This window comes from Bos javanicus, chromosome 6, assembly GCF_032452875.1.
Source record: "Bos javanicus breed banteng chromosome 6, ARS-OSU_banteng_1.0, whole genome shotgun sequence".
Classification (NCBI taxonomy): Eukaryota; Metazoa; Chordata; class Mammalia; order Artiodactyla; family Bovidae; genus Bos; species Bos javanicus.
The window spans coordinates 19,583,717-19,603,083 of NC_083873.1; the positions used below are offsets into that span (position 1 = coordinate 19,583,717).

Below are 19,367 nucleotides of genomic sequence, written 5' to 3' on the forward strand. Positions count from 1 at the left end.
AAATCATCACATATCCACATAGAGTTGTACAGAAAGCCTCGAAGAGGAGGTCTTGAGGTGGATCTTGAAGCCAGGTAGACAGAGAAGACACCATCCAAGGTGTGCGGATTTATTATACAGCAAAACGGGTCTCATTGATTTAGAGGAGGCTTATCAAGCCAAAGAGATAGGCAAACACTAGGGGAAGAATAAGAGTTAGACAATCATAGGTGAGTGGTACCAGATCAGGATGCTCCCTAAATTCCAGACTGAGGAATATGCACTTTGTCTACAAGAACTGAACACTTCATCATTATCTTTAGGAGAATTACCTGATAAAAATAACCTGGGAATATTAGCATGGTGATGACACGCAGGATGGACTGGAGTCTGACATACAGATAAAATGATCTATGTTTGGTGACAGGAAGAGGTGGGCTTCACTAACCCCTGAGGGACGAGCAAATAGGTCTTGAAGACCAAGGGGAGAGGGGTCAACAGTGATTCTGTGTCTCCAGTACCTGACACCTGCTCCCTGCCATATCAGCCCACACTCTTCTCCATCCTGGCAGATGCTCCCATTTTTGGACAATTCTCAAACATCATCTCCTTCAAAGCACTAACACTACTATGAAACTGTTGTGCATTTTATCTTTGGTGTTTTCCTCATTTCCTCATTTGACTCACCAACCCTCCCCTTGCTGAGCACTCCACAGGTTTGTTTGCCAATCTTACTTTTAGCCCTTTCCCACCTGTGTTACTCACCCCAAGTGAACCCTGTACCATGACTAATCCTTACTGCTGCTCTATAGGTATTTAATGTAAAATCTTGCACAAAGAAATGATGAGCAGAGAGTCAAGTATAAGTGGTAGAGAAATGCACTGGGGAAATTCATAAAAATCCGATTTTAGACATGGCATGACATTCAACAGAAAGCAGTGAGAAGAAATGAACTATCTAGGAGGTCCTTCCAACATTATGCTTCAGTCAACTGTATACCTGGTAGATGGTTTATATGCAGTTTTAAAAAGAAGTCCCAGAAATAAGCCATCCTTTATGTAAGTTCCAGGCCCAATCAAGAAATGCAAGTTAAAACATTTTAATTTTAAAGGAAAGATGTTCCATAAATCTTAACAATTATATATTAATACAACCTGAATTGTTATCACAGATGCATCCCAAGTGCCATATTTGAAAAAAAAAATTAGTAAATCAACTAGATTGGAATAAAATAAATTTTTAAAAAAGAAGAAGGGGGAAAAAGTAAACACCTCAAAATAATTAAATGCAAGTCAAGGTAAAAACCTCCCCAAATAACTGGATTTTGAAAATATCTCTAAAACATGAAAAAGAAATTTAGAAAGTAGCACATGAAAAAGTTTGTCAAACAATTACACATGAGGCACCCAGGCTGGGCTGCCTTTTGCCCCACTGACCAGCCTGAAGTCCATCCATTTATGGTGCTTTCAGGTACTTTTCAGAAATAAAAGGTTTTATTGTCCCCCTTCCTTTTTCCTTGTTTGTTCGGAGTGAAGTGCCCTAATCTCGGGCACATCAAATGCCCTTGTTCCAAGAGGCCCAGACTGTTAATGTTTCCTACATGTTTAGGGAGCCAGTATTTTCAAACAGACTGCTATTTACACTTCTACCTAACAGACTATTCACTGAAGTAATCAACAACCTGTATATTAGTCAACAGCTATTAAATAGACTAAGATACTCACAATGCTGGTGTGTGTGTGTGTGTGTGTGTGTGTGTGTGTGTGTATATATATAGCCTTACAAAAAGAACACCCTTATTGCACAAAAAGACCTTCTCCTATTATCCTGCTAGCATTAGGTCTGCAATGGAATTCAATACACATGTACTAAATATTGAGTAGATGCAGTTATTCTACTAGGCAAGTGAGGGGGAAGAGGGGCTTACATAGGATATGAAAACTAACTTTGAAATTTTACTATGTTGGCTGAAAGTTAACAAGAGCTGTGACAGATGAGATGAAAGAAGCAGAGAGGGGCAGAGAGTAACTGTGACTGTGGTCCTAGAAAGGCTTCCTGCCAGAAATGTGATCTGAGCAACGCCTGAGAGGTAAGCAGCAGAGGCAGTTGAGATGGGAGACAAAGCCTTGCAGAATCAAGCAAAGGATGAGGGAAGGACAATAAAGGGCGTTCTCAGGGGCCACCAAGGCTCTGTGGAGCCATACAGGGTAAAGCCATACAGTGCTTAGAACAGCAGATGGGAGCAAAAGATAGGTTGGTGTAAGTCATAAAAGGCACTGGTGGCAGAAAGTGATAGGTTGTTACTAATATTTGTTTTTCCCTTCTTTAAAATAGAGTGGCTTTTTTTTTTCTGAGTAGGTGAAGGGTTTATTGTTTAGTCGATGTCATGTCTGACTCTTTCACGACCCCATGAACTGTAGCCCACCAGGCTCCTCTGTCTATGGGATTCTCCAGGCAAGAGTACTGGAGTGGGTTGCCATTTCCTTCTCCAGGGGATCTTCCTGACCCAGGCAGGGATCAAATCTGCGTCTCTTGCTCTCCAGCTCTGGCAAGCAGATTCTTTACCACTGAGCCACCAGGGAAGTCCTAAGTAATGAGTTGAAAGTGAAATTGCTCAGTCGTGTCCAACTCTTTGCAACCCCATGGACTGTAGCCTACAAGGCTCCTCTGTCCATGTGATTTTCCAGGCAACAGTACTGGAGTGGGTTGCCATTTCCTTCTCCAGGGGATCTTCCCGACCCAGGGATCAAACCTGGGTTTCCCACATTGTAATGAGTAACCCATAACAAGTAATGAGTTAGCAATAGACAATTATATTCCCTGTCCTCCCTGACATATTTGGGTAGTCAAGTGACTAAATTCTGGTCAGCATAAAGTATTGGGTGCAGCTTTTGGAACTTGAAAGCTACTTAAAAAGGTGACTGATTAGTATATATATCCTCTGTCTTTTTGCCTGGAATATAGAAGTCATGGCTGAACTACAATGGCTACTTTGTGATTATGGGATGAATCTTGAGAATGGGAAAGAGGCTGAACTAGAAGTCATAATACTAACCCTAAATGGCCATTCTAGCCTTTTAGGACACTGGTCTTTGTGTCAGTGTTCCTTGCAGCCAAGTACAATTACAATATAGTATAATTACAAGTAATACCTGACTATCCTGGAGCACAAGGCTGTGGAATCTGGACTTACTCTGTGTTTACCATCAAGCCAGCAGATGCTGGATACAAACTAAGGACAGAACTGTTATGACTGAATCTTCGTAAAGAAACACAACTTGTCAAGTTATCTTAAACTTCCACTATCATATACTTCAGAAGTATCTAAAGAACTTCACTGCTACATCTAAATATTAGATGAAAAAACACAGATCCACCTTGACATTAGGGAAAAATGATTCCCAACTTCCGTGTAAACAGACCTACCCTTTGACAACCCATTTCACTATAATGTGAGTTCTCAGTGGTCAGCACACACCAACCTTCACAACTTGCTGTGAATAGTAGGTCAAGGAAAAAAAAAAAAATAAGCAGACTATTTTTTTTTTTAGCAGTCTATTTCAGAATGATCTTCTCAAAACAACAAAAATAGATGAGACCCTGACTGGTAGGAAACAATGTGTCTGCTGTCGCTAAAGGTTAAGCAGAAGTCAGCACTGTTTCGCTGAGCTTCCTGTGGATCAGGGACAAGAAGTCTGGGCCACATGTGGTCCATGGAGGACCACTGGCATCCACATATGATTTAGCAGCTCAAGAAACCAAATTCAGGTGAGGATCACAGGTAGTCAGTGAATGACAGATTCTCTTCCCCGCAAAATCAGATGTTGGAATTAAGGTCAAATGGGCATATCACACTCAAAATTTACTCTGTAACATTCCTACAACACAATCTCCAAAGTGCCCTTAAAATAACCCCTAAACCATTACTTGAACTAAAGAAACAAGTCTCAACTGGCAAAGCAAACAGAGTTCTTTAATGGCACATGTTCCTGTTTGACTACAATCTAAGATTTTCCTCTTAAAAATTCATCCTAACTGATGTAACTGGGGTTTTGAGAGTTGGACAATGTTTTCTGACACTAAGTTAGACAATGTTATCAAATAAGATGGGGGAAATTAAACTCCCACATCAGTTCTATATAATATCTTATGTAATCTAATCACAGTTGGGAGTCAAGTGCCAACATTTGTTAAAAAAAAAAAAAAAAAAATGAAGACCCTGAGTTGCCCAAGCAGATGTTGGCTCTGGAGAGGGGCAAGGGAAAAGCCAACTCAACCTCAGGTGTTGTTGTAACTTGAGAAGTACTTTCTTAACGTAAATAAGATCGTCTTCTGAACCTGAGATGGATGAAACTGGAACCTATTATACAGAGTGAAGTAAGCCAGAAAGAAAAACACCAATACAGTATACTAATGCATATATATGGAATTTAGAAAGATGGTAACAATAACCCTGTGTACGAGACAGCAAAAGAGACACTGATGTATAGATCAGTCTTACGGACTCTGTGGGAGAGGGAGAGGGTGGGGAGATTTGGGAGAATGGCATTGAAACATGTATAATATCATGTATGAAACGAGTTGCCAGTCCAGGTTCGATGCACGATACTGGATGCTTGGGGCTGGTGCACTGGGATGACCCAGAGGGATGGTATGGGGAGGGAGGAGGGAGGAGGGTTCAGGATGGGGAACACAGGTATACCCGTGGCGGATTCATTTCGATATTTGGCAAAACTAATACAATACTGTAAAGTTTAAAAATAAAATAAAATTTTAAAAAATCACTTGTAATCCTCCTATCCTATATCATGTTGTAACTTGGGAAGTATTTTCTTAATGTAGATAAGATTGTCTTTCAAATCCTAAGAATCACTTGTAATTTTTGCAGTCTCCATTATGTTGCTATTCTGACATGGCACCATTAAAGGCAGAACAAAGAAACTGCTCTCCAGGGTGAGTGATTTGGAAACAACAATGACATAAAGTATTCCAGAGCAGGGCAGAAGGATGATGGATACAAAACTGGGACATTTCCTAGAGTGCTCATGACACCTAACAAGCTTCACAGAACTCAGATATGGATACACTCATTTTAAGGAAAGAGGAACACAAAATAAGGAGTATCTTTTTCAAAGAGCAACTGGCCTTGGGAGAGAGAGAGTTGCTAAAAGAGGCATTAAGCAAGCCATTGCTGTATTAATGGGAGCTGGAAGGAACGGAGGCAGAATGGTAGAGGGCTCCACCGAAAAGGGCCTTGAGTTTCCTTTATCATAGGTACCACAAACCCAGAGAGAAGAATCCTACAGATCCCAAGACCTCCAGAGGAAAACAACTCTCCAGCCTCCTAATATCCTGTATTCTAGTGCTGCATATCCTATTTTCAAATCTAAATCCCTTCTGTCGTAAAAACTGGAGGAAAAGTGCCTCTGATTGTTATCATTATAAAAAAACTATCTGTTAAACGATCTCACGAATACAGAACGCAAAACCACTTTATATGACTGATTAGATTTACCCTCACAATATCCATATAAGGCAAGAGAGAGACAGACATTATCCTTATTTTGCCAGCAGACAAGCAAAAGCACAGAAAGTTAAGTGATTTGCCCGATTTCAGAAAAAATTTCATATAATCTTCTAATTCTTTTGGTATTCAGAAAAACTCCAGAAACCTAGGTTTTTGAGTGGATTTGGAAGAGAGGAGAGTGAGGTTATAGTGAAAACACTAACCAGGAAAGGATGAGAGGGATAGAGAATATCAAAGGTAATTAAAGGCATAAAAGTATTTAGAAAGGCATAAAACTTCTAGGAAGAAGTCACAGTTAAGAATACAACCTATATGGGGAGGGAGGAGGGTTCAGGATGGGGAACACGTGTATGCCTGTGGCGGATTCATTTCGATATATGGCAGAACCAGTAAAATATTGTAAAGTTTAAAAATAAAATTAAATTAAAAAAAATACAACCTATAATTTGAGAAAATTTAAGTTAACACTGCCAGAATATTTCAGCATAAAATGATCTTCTTAATTCACTCCTTGTTAGGTACAGAAGCTAGATTCTGAATCATTAATGAAGTATATAGAATTGTTCTCTCTTCTGATGTATTATTACATCTATGATTTTTTCGCTCTCACATTTTAAGAAATATTATTTTCATTAAGAACTTAAACTAATCATAAACTACAGTCAAATATTAAGTCAATCAACTCTAAGTTGGTAATTTAGAGTATGAAGTTAAAATAAATAAGGATTTCTGTTCTATATAATGTTATTTTCCAAGAGATGTCTGGTTAATTTATTTCATTTTTGTCTTTTTGGAAACATCCAATTGAAGTTTCTCAAGTGTCTATTTAATCTCTATTTAACCTTTAATTCCTGAAGTAGACCAAAGAAAATAAGTACCTGCATCTTTGAATCTCAAGCCAACTTTTATTTACTATAATTAAGCACTATCCATTTTCACTTAAGGAATCTTCTTCTGAAAGTATTGTCATTTTTGGTTTACTTGCAATTTTAACTTTTTTCTGTTTTCATTGTAGCAGAATACTAAAACTTAGATTAATGCTAAATGAGACTTTAAGAACATTTCATAAAGTGTTATTACTTATCTGGAAGTGTGAAGTAGATTTGGGGGAGGTTTTCTTTAAGGAGGGTTAATGGAGCTACTCCACGTTCAAGGTCAGGAGGGGTGGCCTCATCCAAGGTAAGGAGCAGTGGCTGTGCTTTGCTGGAGCAGCCGTGAAGAGAACCCCACGTCCAAGGTAAGAGAAACCCAAGTGAGACAGTAGGTGTTGCGAGAGGGCATCAGAGGGCAGACACACTGAAACCATAATCACAGAAAACTAGTCAATCTAATCACACTAGGACCACAGCCTTGTCTAACTCAATGAAACTAAGCCATGCCCGTGGGGCAACCCAAGACGGGCGGGCATGGTACAGAGGTCTGACAGAATGTGGTTCACTGGAGAAGGGAATGGCAAACCACTTCAGTATTCTTGCCTTGAGAACCCCATTAACAGTATGAAAAGGCAAAATGATAGGACACTGAAAGAGGAACTCCCCAAGTCGGTAGGTGCCCATTATGCTACTGGAGATTAGTGGAGAAATAACTCCAGAAAGAATGAAGGGATGGAGCCAAAGCAAAAAAAATACCCAGTTATGGATGTGACTGGTGATAGAAGCAAGGTCCGATGCTGTAAAGAGCAATATTGCATAGGAACCTGGAATGTTAGGTCCATGAATCAAGGCAAATTGGAAGTGGTCAAACAAGAGATGGCAAGAGTGAACGTCGACATTCTAGGAATCAGCGAACTCAAATGGACCGGAATGGGTGAATTTAACTCAGATGACCATTATATCTACTACTGTGGGCAGGAATCCCTTAGAAGAAATGGAGTAGCCATCATGGTCAACAAAAGAGTCCAAAATGCAGTACTTGGATGCAATCTCAAAAACAACAGAATGATCTCTGTTCGTTTCCAAGGCAAACAATTCAATATCATGGTGATCCACGCCTATGCCCCAACCAGTAACGCTGAAGAAGCTGAAGTTGAATGGTTCTACGAAGACCTACAAGACCTTTTAGAACTAACACCCAAAAAAGATGTCCTTTTCATTATAGGGGACTGGAATGCAAAAGTAGGAAGTCAAGAAACACCTGGAATAACAGGCAAATTTGGCCTTGGACTACAGAATGAAACAGGGCAAAGGCTAATAGAGTCTTGCCAAGAGAACGTACTGGTCATAGCAAACATGCTCTTGCAACAACACAAGAGAAGACTCTACACATGGACATCACAGATGGTCAACACTGAAACCAGATTGATTATATTCCTTGCAGCCAAAGATGGAGAAGCTCTATACAGTCAGCAAAAACAAGAGCGGGAGCTGACTGTGGCTCAAATCATGAACTCCTTATTGACAAATTCAGACTTAAATTGAAGAAAATAGGGAAAACGACTAGACTATTCAGGTATGACCTAAATCAAATCCCTTATGATTATACAGTGGAAGTGAGAAATAGATTTAAGGGACTAGATCTGATAGAGTGCCTGATGAACTATAGACGGAGGTTCGTAACATTGTACAGCAGACAGGCATCAAGACCATCCCCATGGAAAAGAAATTCAAAAAAGCAAAATGACTGTCTGAGGAGGTCTTTCAAATAGCTGTGCAGAGAAGAGAAGAGAAAAGCAAAGGAGAAAAGGAAAGATATTCCCATTTGAATGCAGAGTTCCAAAGAATAACAAAGAGAGATAAGAAAGTCTTCTTCAGCGTTCAATGCAAAGAAATAGAGGAAAACAACAGAATGGGAAAGACTAGAGATCTCTTCAAGAAAATCAGAGATACCAAGGGAACATTTCATGCAAAGATGGGCTCGATAAAGAACAGAAATGGCATGGACCTAACAGAAGCAGAAGATATTAAGAAGAAATGGCAAGAATAAACAGAAGAACTGTACAAAAAGATCTTCATGATCCAGATCACGATGGTGTGATCACTGACCTAGAGCCAGACATCCTGGAATGTGAAGTCAAGTGGGCCTTAGAAAGCATCACTACGAACAAAGCTAGTGGAGGTGATGGAATTCCAGTTGAGCTATTCCAAATCCTGAAAGATGATGCTGTGAAAGTGCTGCACTCAATATGCCAGCAAAATTGGAAAACTCAGCAGTGGCCACAGGACTGGAAAAGGTCAGTTTTCATTCCAATCCCCAAGAAAGGCAATGCCAAAAGAATGCTCAAACTACCGCCCAATTGCACTCATCTCACACGCTAGTAAAGTAATGCTCAACATTCTCCAAGCCAGGCTTCAGCAATACGTGAACTGTGAACTTCCAGATGTTCAAGCTGGTTTTAGAAAAGGCAGAGGAACCAGAGATCAAATTGCTAACATCTGCTGGACCATGGAAAAAGCAAGAGAGTTCCAGAAAAACATCTATTTCTGCTTTATTGACTATGCCAAAGCCTTTGACTGTGTGGATGACAATAAACTGTGGGAAATTCTTCAAGAGATGGGAATACCAGACCACCTGATCTGCCTCTTGAGAAATTTGTATGCAGGTCAGGAAGCAACAGTTAGAACTGGACATGGAACAACAGACTGGTTCCAAATAGGAAAGGAGTACGTCAAGGCTGTATATTTTCACCCCGCTTATTTAACTTATATACAGAGTACATCATGAGAAATGCTGGGCTAGAAGAAGCACAAGCTGGAATCAAAATTGCCAGAAGAAGTATCAATAACCTCAGATATGCAGATGACACCACCCTTATGGCAGAAAGTGAAGAGGAACTAAAAAGCCTCTTGATGAAAGTGAAAGAGGAGAGTGAAAAAGTTGGCTTAAAGCTCAACATTCAGAAAACGAAGATCATGGCATCCAGTCCCATCACTTCATGGGAAATAGATAGGGAAACGGTGGAAACAGTGTCAGACTTTATTTTTTCTGGGCTCCAAGATTGCTGCAGATGGTGACTGCAGCCATGAAATTAAAAGACGCTTACTCCTTGGAAGGAAAGTTATGACCAACCTAGATAGCATATTCAAAAGCAGAGACATTGTTTTGCCAACAAAGGTCCATCTAGTCAAGGCTATGGTTTTTCCAGTGGTCATGTATGGATGTGAGAGTTGGACTATGAAGAAAGCTGAGCAGTGAAGAATTGATGCCTTTGAACTGTGGTGCTGGAGAAGACTCTTGCAAGTCCCTTGGACTGCAAGGAGATCCAACCAGTCCATTCTGAAGGAGATCAGCCCTGGGATTTCTTTGGAAGGAATGATGCTGAAGCTGAAACTCCAGTACTTTGGCCACCTCATGCAAAGAGCTGACTCATCGGAAAAGACTCTGATGCTGGGAGGGATTGGGGGCAGGAGGAGAAGGGGACGACAGAGGGTGAGATGGCTGGATGGCATCACCGACTCCATGGACGTGAGTCTGAGTGAACTCCGGGATTTGGTGATGGACAGGGAGGCCTGGCATGCTGCGATTTATGGGGTCGCAAAGTGTCAGACACGACTGAGTGACTGAACCGAACTGAACAGTAGCAATGAGCACACATAACACCCATATCTTAGTTTCCAAATACCATTCCACAATAAAACCAGGGCTGAAGTAGAGAGGCTGGAATATTTTGCTGTGACAAAATGCAAAGGCATATTCAAAAAATTATGGAAAGAAGTGAAAATGACACAGGAGCTACTTGCAAGTGTTCCCACTAGCCATATTTGACATAATTTGAGCACCAAGAAGAAAAAGGATAGTAATTGATAACAACTGAATAGTCAAGGCTCTGGCTTTTCCAGTGGTCATGTATGGATGTGAGAGTTGGACTATGAAGAAAGCTGAGCAGTGAAGAATTGATGCCTTTGAACTGTGGTGCTGGAGAAGACTCTTGCAAGTCCCTTGGACTGCAAGGAGATCCAACCAGTCCATTCTGAAGGAGATCAGCCCTGGGATTTCTTTGGAAGGAATGATGCTGAAGCTGAAACTCCAGTACTTTGGCCACCTCATGCAAAGAGCTGACTCATCGGAAAGACTGATGCTGGGAGGGATTGGGGGCAGGAGGAGAAGGGGACGACAGAGGGTGAGATGGCTGGATGGCATCACCGACTCCATGGACGTGAGTCTGAGTGAACTCCGGGATTTGGTGATGGACAGGGAGGCCTGGCATGCTGCGATTTATGGGGTCGCAAAGTGTCAGACACGACTGAGCGACTGAACTGAACTGAACTGAATAATGAAAAAATTCATGGGTCCAGAATGATTCTAAAAAAAGAGAACAGAGCTCCTCTTTACAGAATGCCAGCAAATATGCAGAAGGAATGACAGAATCTGAAAGGATAATTTTACAACCACGACTGAAATAATTAGAGTAAAAATTATCCATAGATGTTAAAACTTTCACTGGGTGTAAATTTGTTAGGAACAGAATATTCAGAGAGCCTCAATGTGTCACCCCATGGGGTACTTACTCATTACAAAGAGAAGGTGCCATTCAGTGGAGAAATCGGGTAGACTCCTTAATCAAGTGATCAAACTTGGCACCACCAATTACAGAATAAACTAACATGTGCAATAGGAATGTCATAATACATGATCACCTATGTAATATTTTTGCCAAAAAGGTTTAACCAGCATCTAATAATGAGGAAACTTCAAATTCAGGTCTACAAAAAAAAGTAGGTCTAGAACTGTTCTAAGGAATGTCATCTAAATGAAACATCTATGATTGGCTCTGGATCCAAAAAATCCATAAAAATCATTTGGAGATAATTTGGGAAATCTAATCATGGACTGTTTGCTACACACTATTATTGTACCTATGTTAAATTTAAGTGTGACATGGCATGCATGCTAAAGTATGTAAGTACAAAGAACCATTATATCTAGGTTACTTTCCAATGGCTCACTAATTGTGTGTGTGTGCGCAGATAGGGGTGGGGAGAGAGAAAGAGAGGGGAAAGAGTGTATGTAGCATACCTGCAAATGTGTAATATGTTAACAATTGTACATGAAAAGTACATGGCTATTTACTGTTGCTATACTTTCAACTCCTGTGTAGACTTGAAATTTTTCAAGTACAAAAATGGGAAAAAATGTATAAACAAATGTAGTATGATATGCATACCTTGACAAATATTACTGAATTACTCTGACAAATATTTCTTAACTTGTGGGCTTCAGTGTACTTAGTGCACTCTAGAGAAGGGGTAAGGAACACGTGCTGGAGTCAGAGCCCTGGGTCCCAGGTTCACCTATGCAGAGTATCCAGCTCTCTCTGCTCTGAAATGAAGACTACAGGTTGAACCAGAGGAAAATGTCAGCACTGCCATTTTTTACTTAAAAAGTAGTAAGCCAACAGGGTGCATATAGAGTTTACCCATAGGTTTATGGGGATGATTGAATGAGAAAATCCAAATAAAGTACTTAGAACAGTACCCACTTCACAGTAAGAGCTCAAAAAAAAATATCTATAAACAGAATTATAAGAACAACAAAGACGAATTGCTACAGTGTCTAAGAAACTGTATTAAGGACTAGGGATAATAAAATCAGTAAGAGGTCAAGTCCTCACCCTCAACTAGGAAGTCTAGTAAGGAGAGAGAGAAGTAAGCAAAGATATCTTAATAACAGATATATGTAGAGGATACAGGAGAGGAAGGGGTCAATTACATAGGTTTAAGGGAGTCAGAAAAGGTTTTGGAAAGGAAATAGTGCTAACAGATTTCTTTCAAAAAAAGAAACTTATAAAACACCGATAGCATAATGTAAGAATTCGTTGAGATTATGATGAAACACAGACTTCCAGGTGGCGCAGTGGTAAAGAATCCACCCCTTAATGTAGGAGATATAAGAGATTCAGGTTCAATCCCTGGATTGGGAAGATCCCCTGGAGTAGGAAATGGCAACCCACTCCAGTATTCTTGCCTGGAAAATTCCATGGACACAGGAGTGTGGTCGGGCTACAGTCTGTGGAATTGCAATGAGTCGGACATGACTGAGCACACAAGCAAGCAAGCAATGATGAGAGACATATTAGGTGAAAATTATATTTGTTTTGGCTAAGGAGATGATGCTCTAATTTTGAATAGGGGTACTGAGCAATCATCAAAAAAAGGCCAGAAAGTGTTAAACTAACCATCACCACTTCCTTCAGTGACCAAAATCCTTACGTTTAAAGGAGAATGAGTTGAGCCATTTATTAACCATTTTAAGATGGAACCAACTTTGTGACTGTACACAGAAATGCAGGATGTGAAGCATTTTGTCAGTGCGGCTCACTTTTTTTTTTTTAAAGGAAAGCATTACTTCACTAATTGTTCCAAATTTATCTGATGGAGGACCTTACACAGAAACTTGGAAACAAATGTCCATCAAAAAGGGATTGCTTAAATAAGTGGTGGCACAAGGGTCTTGCTGCCTCCAGGATTGTGGACTTCAAGTCAGGTATCATCTGCTGTTAGAGGGACCTCACTAAAAACAGGCTTCACCATGATTTCACCATGCCATTCTCCCCACACACTCACTGACTCCTCTTCATGTTTACTTGGAGCTCATCACGCTGGTTCTAACTTTTTGTACGGCATTCAACACCACATTTCACAATCTGACTCCTGTCTATCCCACCAGTCTCCTCTCCGGTCATATCCACAGACCAACTAATGGTAGTTCCCAGGAAATCACATACTCCAATACTCCCACGCTTTTACACAGACTGCTGTTCTTCCCTTTGTTTGCTGGACTAACATCTAGACAGTTTCAATACTCAGCTTAAATGATATTTGCTTTAGCCCTTAATTCTGATTTTGGGGCCCTCCTCAGCACCTTCATAAACCTCTGTGCATAACTCTGCCATAAATTATATATATATGTATGTGTGATTCACACACACACACACCATCCTATAGTATCACAAGTATTATTCTTACCTAGCTCCTTCTCTAGACTTTGAGCTCTTTAAATACACAGTATCTGCTCTGAAATTTCACACAGTCTCCTAACAAAGACAGGCATGACAGGTGTACAAGGTGTTAAAAGAATATAGAAGAAAGAATTTCTCAGCAGGCAGGCAGGAGTAGGGAAAATGTCAGGAAAGGCTTGCAAGAGGAAATGTGAACTGAATCTTAAAAGATGAATAGGAATTCACCACGTGGATGGGTGAAGGGCCTTTTATTCAGAACAACCAGCATAAGCAAAGCCAGAGGCGCAAGAAGCAGCAGAGGGTCTGGCAGCACAAGGGTAGCCCACTGTGATTGTGTCCACAAGGCAAAAGAGAGTCCTTCTAAGATAAGGCAATCACCAGCTTAAAGACTCTCATACTCAAAGAAACAGTATTCCATCCATAATGGCAAACAATCAGTCGATTGTAAGAAGTAGATGTCACAATCAGACAATGCTTTATGTGTTTTCAAGCGTGTACGTTGATTTAAGAACCTTCCTCAAGTGTTAAGATCTTTTATACAATATGTGGTAAGGTCATAAGAAAGGCAGACAAATTAAATATAGTTATTTCCTCAGTAAACTGTCTTTCCTAAAACTACAATCTGCTTAGTAATATTACATCATGTTCACATTTTTTATTTCTTTTATATAGAAGTGCCTGGTCCTTATACCTTCAAAGTACTGACTGAGCTAAAGAGGTATAAGACACAGTCCCCAGATTCATAGAACTAACAGTCTAGCAGAACAAATGATATAGAACCACAAATAATCCCAACGTAGAGCAGGATGAGACAGGTGCCATGCCAGCATTATAACTCAATGTAGAGAAAGAGAAGACTTCCTGTCACTAAAGTCAGGAATGCAGAGTGAAGGCGGCATCTGAGCCAGGACCCGAGGCAGGGCTGAGTCACAGTATGTTCTAATAAGAAAGAACATACACTTCTAACATGCGTGTGGGCTTCCCCAATGGATCAGCTGGTGAAGAATCTATCTGCAATACAGAAGCCACAGGAGATTGTGGGTTCGATCCCCAGGTCAGGAAAATCGCCTGCAGTAGGAAATGGCAGCCCACTCCAACATTCTTGCCTGGAAAATCCTATGGACCGAAGAGCCTGGCAGGCTACAGTCCAAAGGGTCACAAAGAGTCAGACATGACTGAGAGACTAAGCACGTATGCACACACACACACACACACACGCATGCACACCCACGCACACAAGTGTGGCTGTTCATTCCTAACAACAATTCACTTTGAGTATCTGCTTAGAATTAAAAGCGATAGTGATGGGATACAGAAAAAGTTAACCAAAAGGGGAAGAAAGATAGAATGTTTTAAGAGAGTGGTTCTCTTTTTCAGCCCTTGATATAAACAAATGTTGAATTACTCATTTCTTTTGGCTAAAGGCCAAAATGGTAAACTGGAAAGAAACTTTGTCAAGAACCGAAAACTGTCAAGAGAACATTTCAGCCCACATGCAATACAGTATTTTCCCTCTCCCACATTCCTCGGATACGTTTAATGTTATTCTTCTATGGAGGAAGTTGTGAGGATTATTAATGTTGACTGAAGGTGATGGTGGGGAAAGAAGGTGCGAGCAGGACAGAGGTGAAGAGATCATTCAATCAACCCCAGCTGGTGCCCCACTCAGACCCGCCCTGGAGCTCTAGGCCTGGAATCCACCCACGTATCACATCTCTCCACTTCTGAGTCTCACAAGAACTTCATCAATGTCACATCCAACGCTGAGGCCATCCCCTGAACTTTCTCCACCAAATCACACATCAGAAACCCGGGCATCGTCCTTGATTCTATCTTCCTCACACCATTCTCACACCATCTGCTATCATTTCACTGAATGTGAAAAAATAATTACTAAACCAAGTGCTTCACATTTTTTCATTTGATCTTCATAAAAAAAAAAAAAAAAACCCTATAAGGTTGAGTTCTTATCTATATTTTACCAAAAAAGAAGCTATTTCCCAGAAAGGTCAGGTAAGTTTCTCAAAAACACAGGTCTGGTAACAGCCGGGTCTGACCAGGAAGACTGAACTCCCCGCCCCTGTCCTAATACTCACCCCTCCATCCTTTCTTTTTATTATCCGTCAATCCCTATTTTTCTCTGCTCCCACCAGTGTCGCTTAAGATAAAACTCGGATGTCTCGCCAGGTTTACTGTAACAGCCTCTAGCCCTGAGCCTCAAAAGGCTCTCTCTTAATTGCCAACCAGCAAAATGTTCAGCGAGTGGCCCCAGAACCCAAGTGCCTACAGATCCTGGCATCTGTCCTGAAGCAGTGAGTCCTATGGGAGTGCCTGCTTCATCCAACAGGGCAGCACCAGGCAACTCCAGCCCACCAATTCCTTGTAGCAAGAGGAGCGACTGATTTATTAACAAAGCCTGATCACTTTTCCTTGGAAACACTGGAACCTATTTTAAAAAAACGTTCAAGCTCTCTGTGAGCAAAACTACATTCACCTGTATGCTAGATTGGACCCGCTGCATGCGTGTATGCTTAGCCGTGTCCGACTCTTTGCAACTCCATGGACTGTAGCCCATCAGGCTCCTTCTCTCCATGGGATTTTTCAGGCAAGAATGCTGACCCATTAGAACGAGCTTATAACTTCTGAAATATAAATCTGATTGGGTAATTCCCCTGCTTAAAATATACACAATGCTCCTCTACAGCCCTGGGATAAACACTACTCTAAGATGCCATCAAAGGCCTTCTGCAAGTCAGCTCATTTCTCCCTCTCCCACAGCATCTGTCATCACAAACCCTTCAAACACACACCCCAATGCCCAGATGAAGGTTCTTACATTTCCTGGGATGTGCCCTTAACTCTGGCTTCTGAGGCTTCAGTGTATTTTTTTATCTGGCCCGGTGTCCTTCACTTGACTTAACCCTGAGGATACAGCTGGGCCACCAGCCCATCACTCTTGGCTGGGACACTGCCCACTGTGATGGGCTTTCACAGTGCTTATCTCAAAGCACACCTGCATCAAAACACACCTCTCATCCAATACTGTCTTCATCTGCAGGCCTTCCACATGGACAGGGAATGACATCAATGCCTGTAGCTTCATCTTACTGATGTCTGCAGTGGTTGGCCCAGAATGAGACAGGGGATAGCCCTCAGTATGTAGCTACTGAATGAATGAATCACCTGAAGCCCACTGAGTCTGTGAAATCTTCCCTGATCCACTCCGGCAGTAGTTTTTCCTCTAAACAGCCTCAGCTCTTTAATCCCTAACTCTTGCCTACTTTAGAATCCAGGAAGGAATAAGAAACAATCATCTTATCGAAGGGCTTCCCTGGTGGCTCAGACGGTAAAGCGTCTGCCTGCAATGTGGGAGACCTGGGTTCAATTCCTGGGTTGGGAAGATCCCCTGGAGGAGGAAATAGCAATCCACTCCAGCACTCTTGCCTGGAAAATCCCATGGACTGAGGAGCTTGATAGGTTACAGTCCATGGGGTTGCAAAGAGTCAGACAGGACTGAGCGGCTTCACTTCACTTATCAAATCAGCTCCTCCTAAGCAAGAGTCCATGTTTTACTAAACTTGGATTAAACTTTTACTAAAGGTCTCTCTCCCAGCCCTTAACTTAGCTCCTTACCTTTAGTAAGCTCTCAAATGTGTGTCAAATAAATCTCTAAGTAATTCTACATGTAATTCTACAATTCAATTCTTCCAGTTCCTTTTTCCTGGGCTAGGTAACCAAAACCGTACCTCATTCTGACATCTGCAAATGGATGTTATTAAAGAAGTGGAAAAGAAATGGTTCAGAAGCACAGGCAGTTATCCAATGACAATTTTTACTTTAGACATGAATAATTTGAGAAATTTTCTACTATTTCCAATGGATTATTTCCAAATGATGGGCATGGTAAACAAAATGTAATTTAAAACATGCTATATACCAAGGATGCTATCATGGACCCTGGTAAAACACCATTTCAAAGTTCAAACACTTATCAAGAACTGTTCTTCATGAGAAGGAGGCTTTCTCCTTATGGCCAGCAACAATCCTGCCAGTAGGTTTAAAGATTAGGAAACCGTGGCTCAGAAAACTTAAATAAAATATCTAGTATGTCATGGGAGAAGGCAATGGCACCCCACTCCAGTACTCTTGCCTGGAAAATCCCATGGATGGAGGAGCCTGATAGGCTGCAGTCCATGGGGTCGCTAAGAGTCAGACACGACTGAGCGACTTCACTTTCACTTTTCACTTTCATGCACTGGAGAAGGAAATGGCAACCCACTCCAGTGTTCTTGCCTGAAGAATCCCATGGACAGAGAAGGCTGGTAGGCTGCAGTCCATGGGGTCGCACAGAGTCGGACACGACTGAAGCGACTTAGCAGCAGCAGTATGTCATAGTTGGTGAGTCACAGGAAAGAGTCCTGAACCCACATGTGTTGGGGACAAAACCCAAATTATATTCTTTGGCACTGACTCCTTAACTTCAGCCATAGCTCTGATAGTTAATCCTACAGCTGACAGTAAATAAAAGATACACATGCTTTGATTTTTTAAGTCTCTCTGAACAGAAAAAGTCTTAACATTTATTTCTATAACTATCAAGCTTGTTCCCAAATGGTTTTATTAAAATCTCCCCTTAAAGACACTTTCTCTGACATGTAAAAGTATAAAGTACATTGTCTTTTTGGTACCAAATCCATAAAACAGAATTACACATATTTCACCAAAAATTTCCAGTTAAGTATCATAAGGATGATTTGTCAGGTGACATTGTTCATTTTCAAAAATATTTAAAACAAGAAATTCCTTATGCACCAAAATCATAGCATGAACACTCCTAGGTGCTAGTACAACATCTTACATATGCTATACAATAAAAATATTTCTTACCTGATTTTTCCATGGAGAATTAATGAATACGAGACACAATTCCCTCAGGTTAATGATAGGATGGTGTTAGTAATTTCATTTGGTGGATTTTTTTTTTTATTTGCTTCTTTAAGTATTAAAAATATAAACTGTCCTTTAGGTTAGAATGGAGGTCAATTTATTAGATTCGTAAAACAGAAGAAAGGAATTATAAACTGAAATGGAAAAGTTTAATGTAAGAACTGAAAACAAAATTATGAACAGAATAAACACATCTCTAAGGAATACAGCTTCCCCCCAAAAAGCAACTCAAGAACACAACTAGTGTTAAGTTTTATTAATAACTTTACAAAGTTATTATTTAGAAGTATGCCTTTCAAGACATAGATTAGCTGAAATTATTTCAAAAAAAATGTTCATCTAACCTTTGAGCTGGCACCTTATCCTGGCTATTCTCTGCCTTAAGACGTAGAAAGCTGCAAAACAAATGTCCAAAAAAAGAAATTCCAGATCTTTTCTCTGTAAGGAGGCTGGACTTGGGTATTTATCAACTTGTTACATTCCCGGAGACTTACATATTTGCAACTTTCAGTGCTTTTCTGAAACAAACAAAAAAAATCTAGGACATGTTCAAAATAGTAATATTTTAGTCACCATTTTGTCATTAAAAAACATTCTGTAACAAAAATATTAACCAATAATTGAAGTTGTGCTATTCTTTCATAGTTCAAATTCTAAATTAAAATATTTCAGACCTCAACGACATTGTACCTTCCAGTCCAATTTTTAATCTTCAGAATATTAATGTTTGGTTCCAAGAGACAGTATCCTTTTATTTAAATGAGTATTGGACAAAATATCTGAAAAAAAATTAAAACTTTTGATCAATTAGTAACCAAGGCTGGTAGTTTTTTAAATTGATATTTTTTTTACTTACCTGTTTCTTACATACTGTGTTTCCCTTTTCTCTCCAACTTTGAGAAGGGAATATTAAGGTTTTTTTTTCTTTTCCTTCCACAGCATTTTCTTCTTGCATGGCTGCTTTGGTTGTCAATAGCAACAGGAATTAGAGGGAAAGCTCAGCCATTTCACTCGAAGAT

General features: G+C 40.4%; 1 protein-coding gene across 10 annotated transcripts in view; it reads right to left on the minus strand.

The window, feature by feature from the left end:
* NPNT (nephronectin) overlaps positions 1-19,367 on the minus strand; it is a 99,785-nt gene that overhangs the window by 60,435 nt on the left and 19,983 nt on the right. For 6 of the 10 annotated variants that reach the window (XM_061419468.1, XM_061419466.1, XM_061419457.1 and 3 more), the window contains exon 3: positions 18,693-18,743. The exons of the other annotated variants lie outside the window; for them this stretch is intronic. In XM_061419468.1, coding sequence (XP_061275452.1) covers positions 18,693-18,743 — 51 coding nt within the window. The remainder of the gene's footprint in view (positions 1-18,692; positions 18,744-19,367) is intronic. 10 annotated transcript variants of the gene reach the window in all.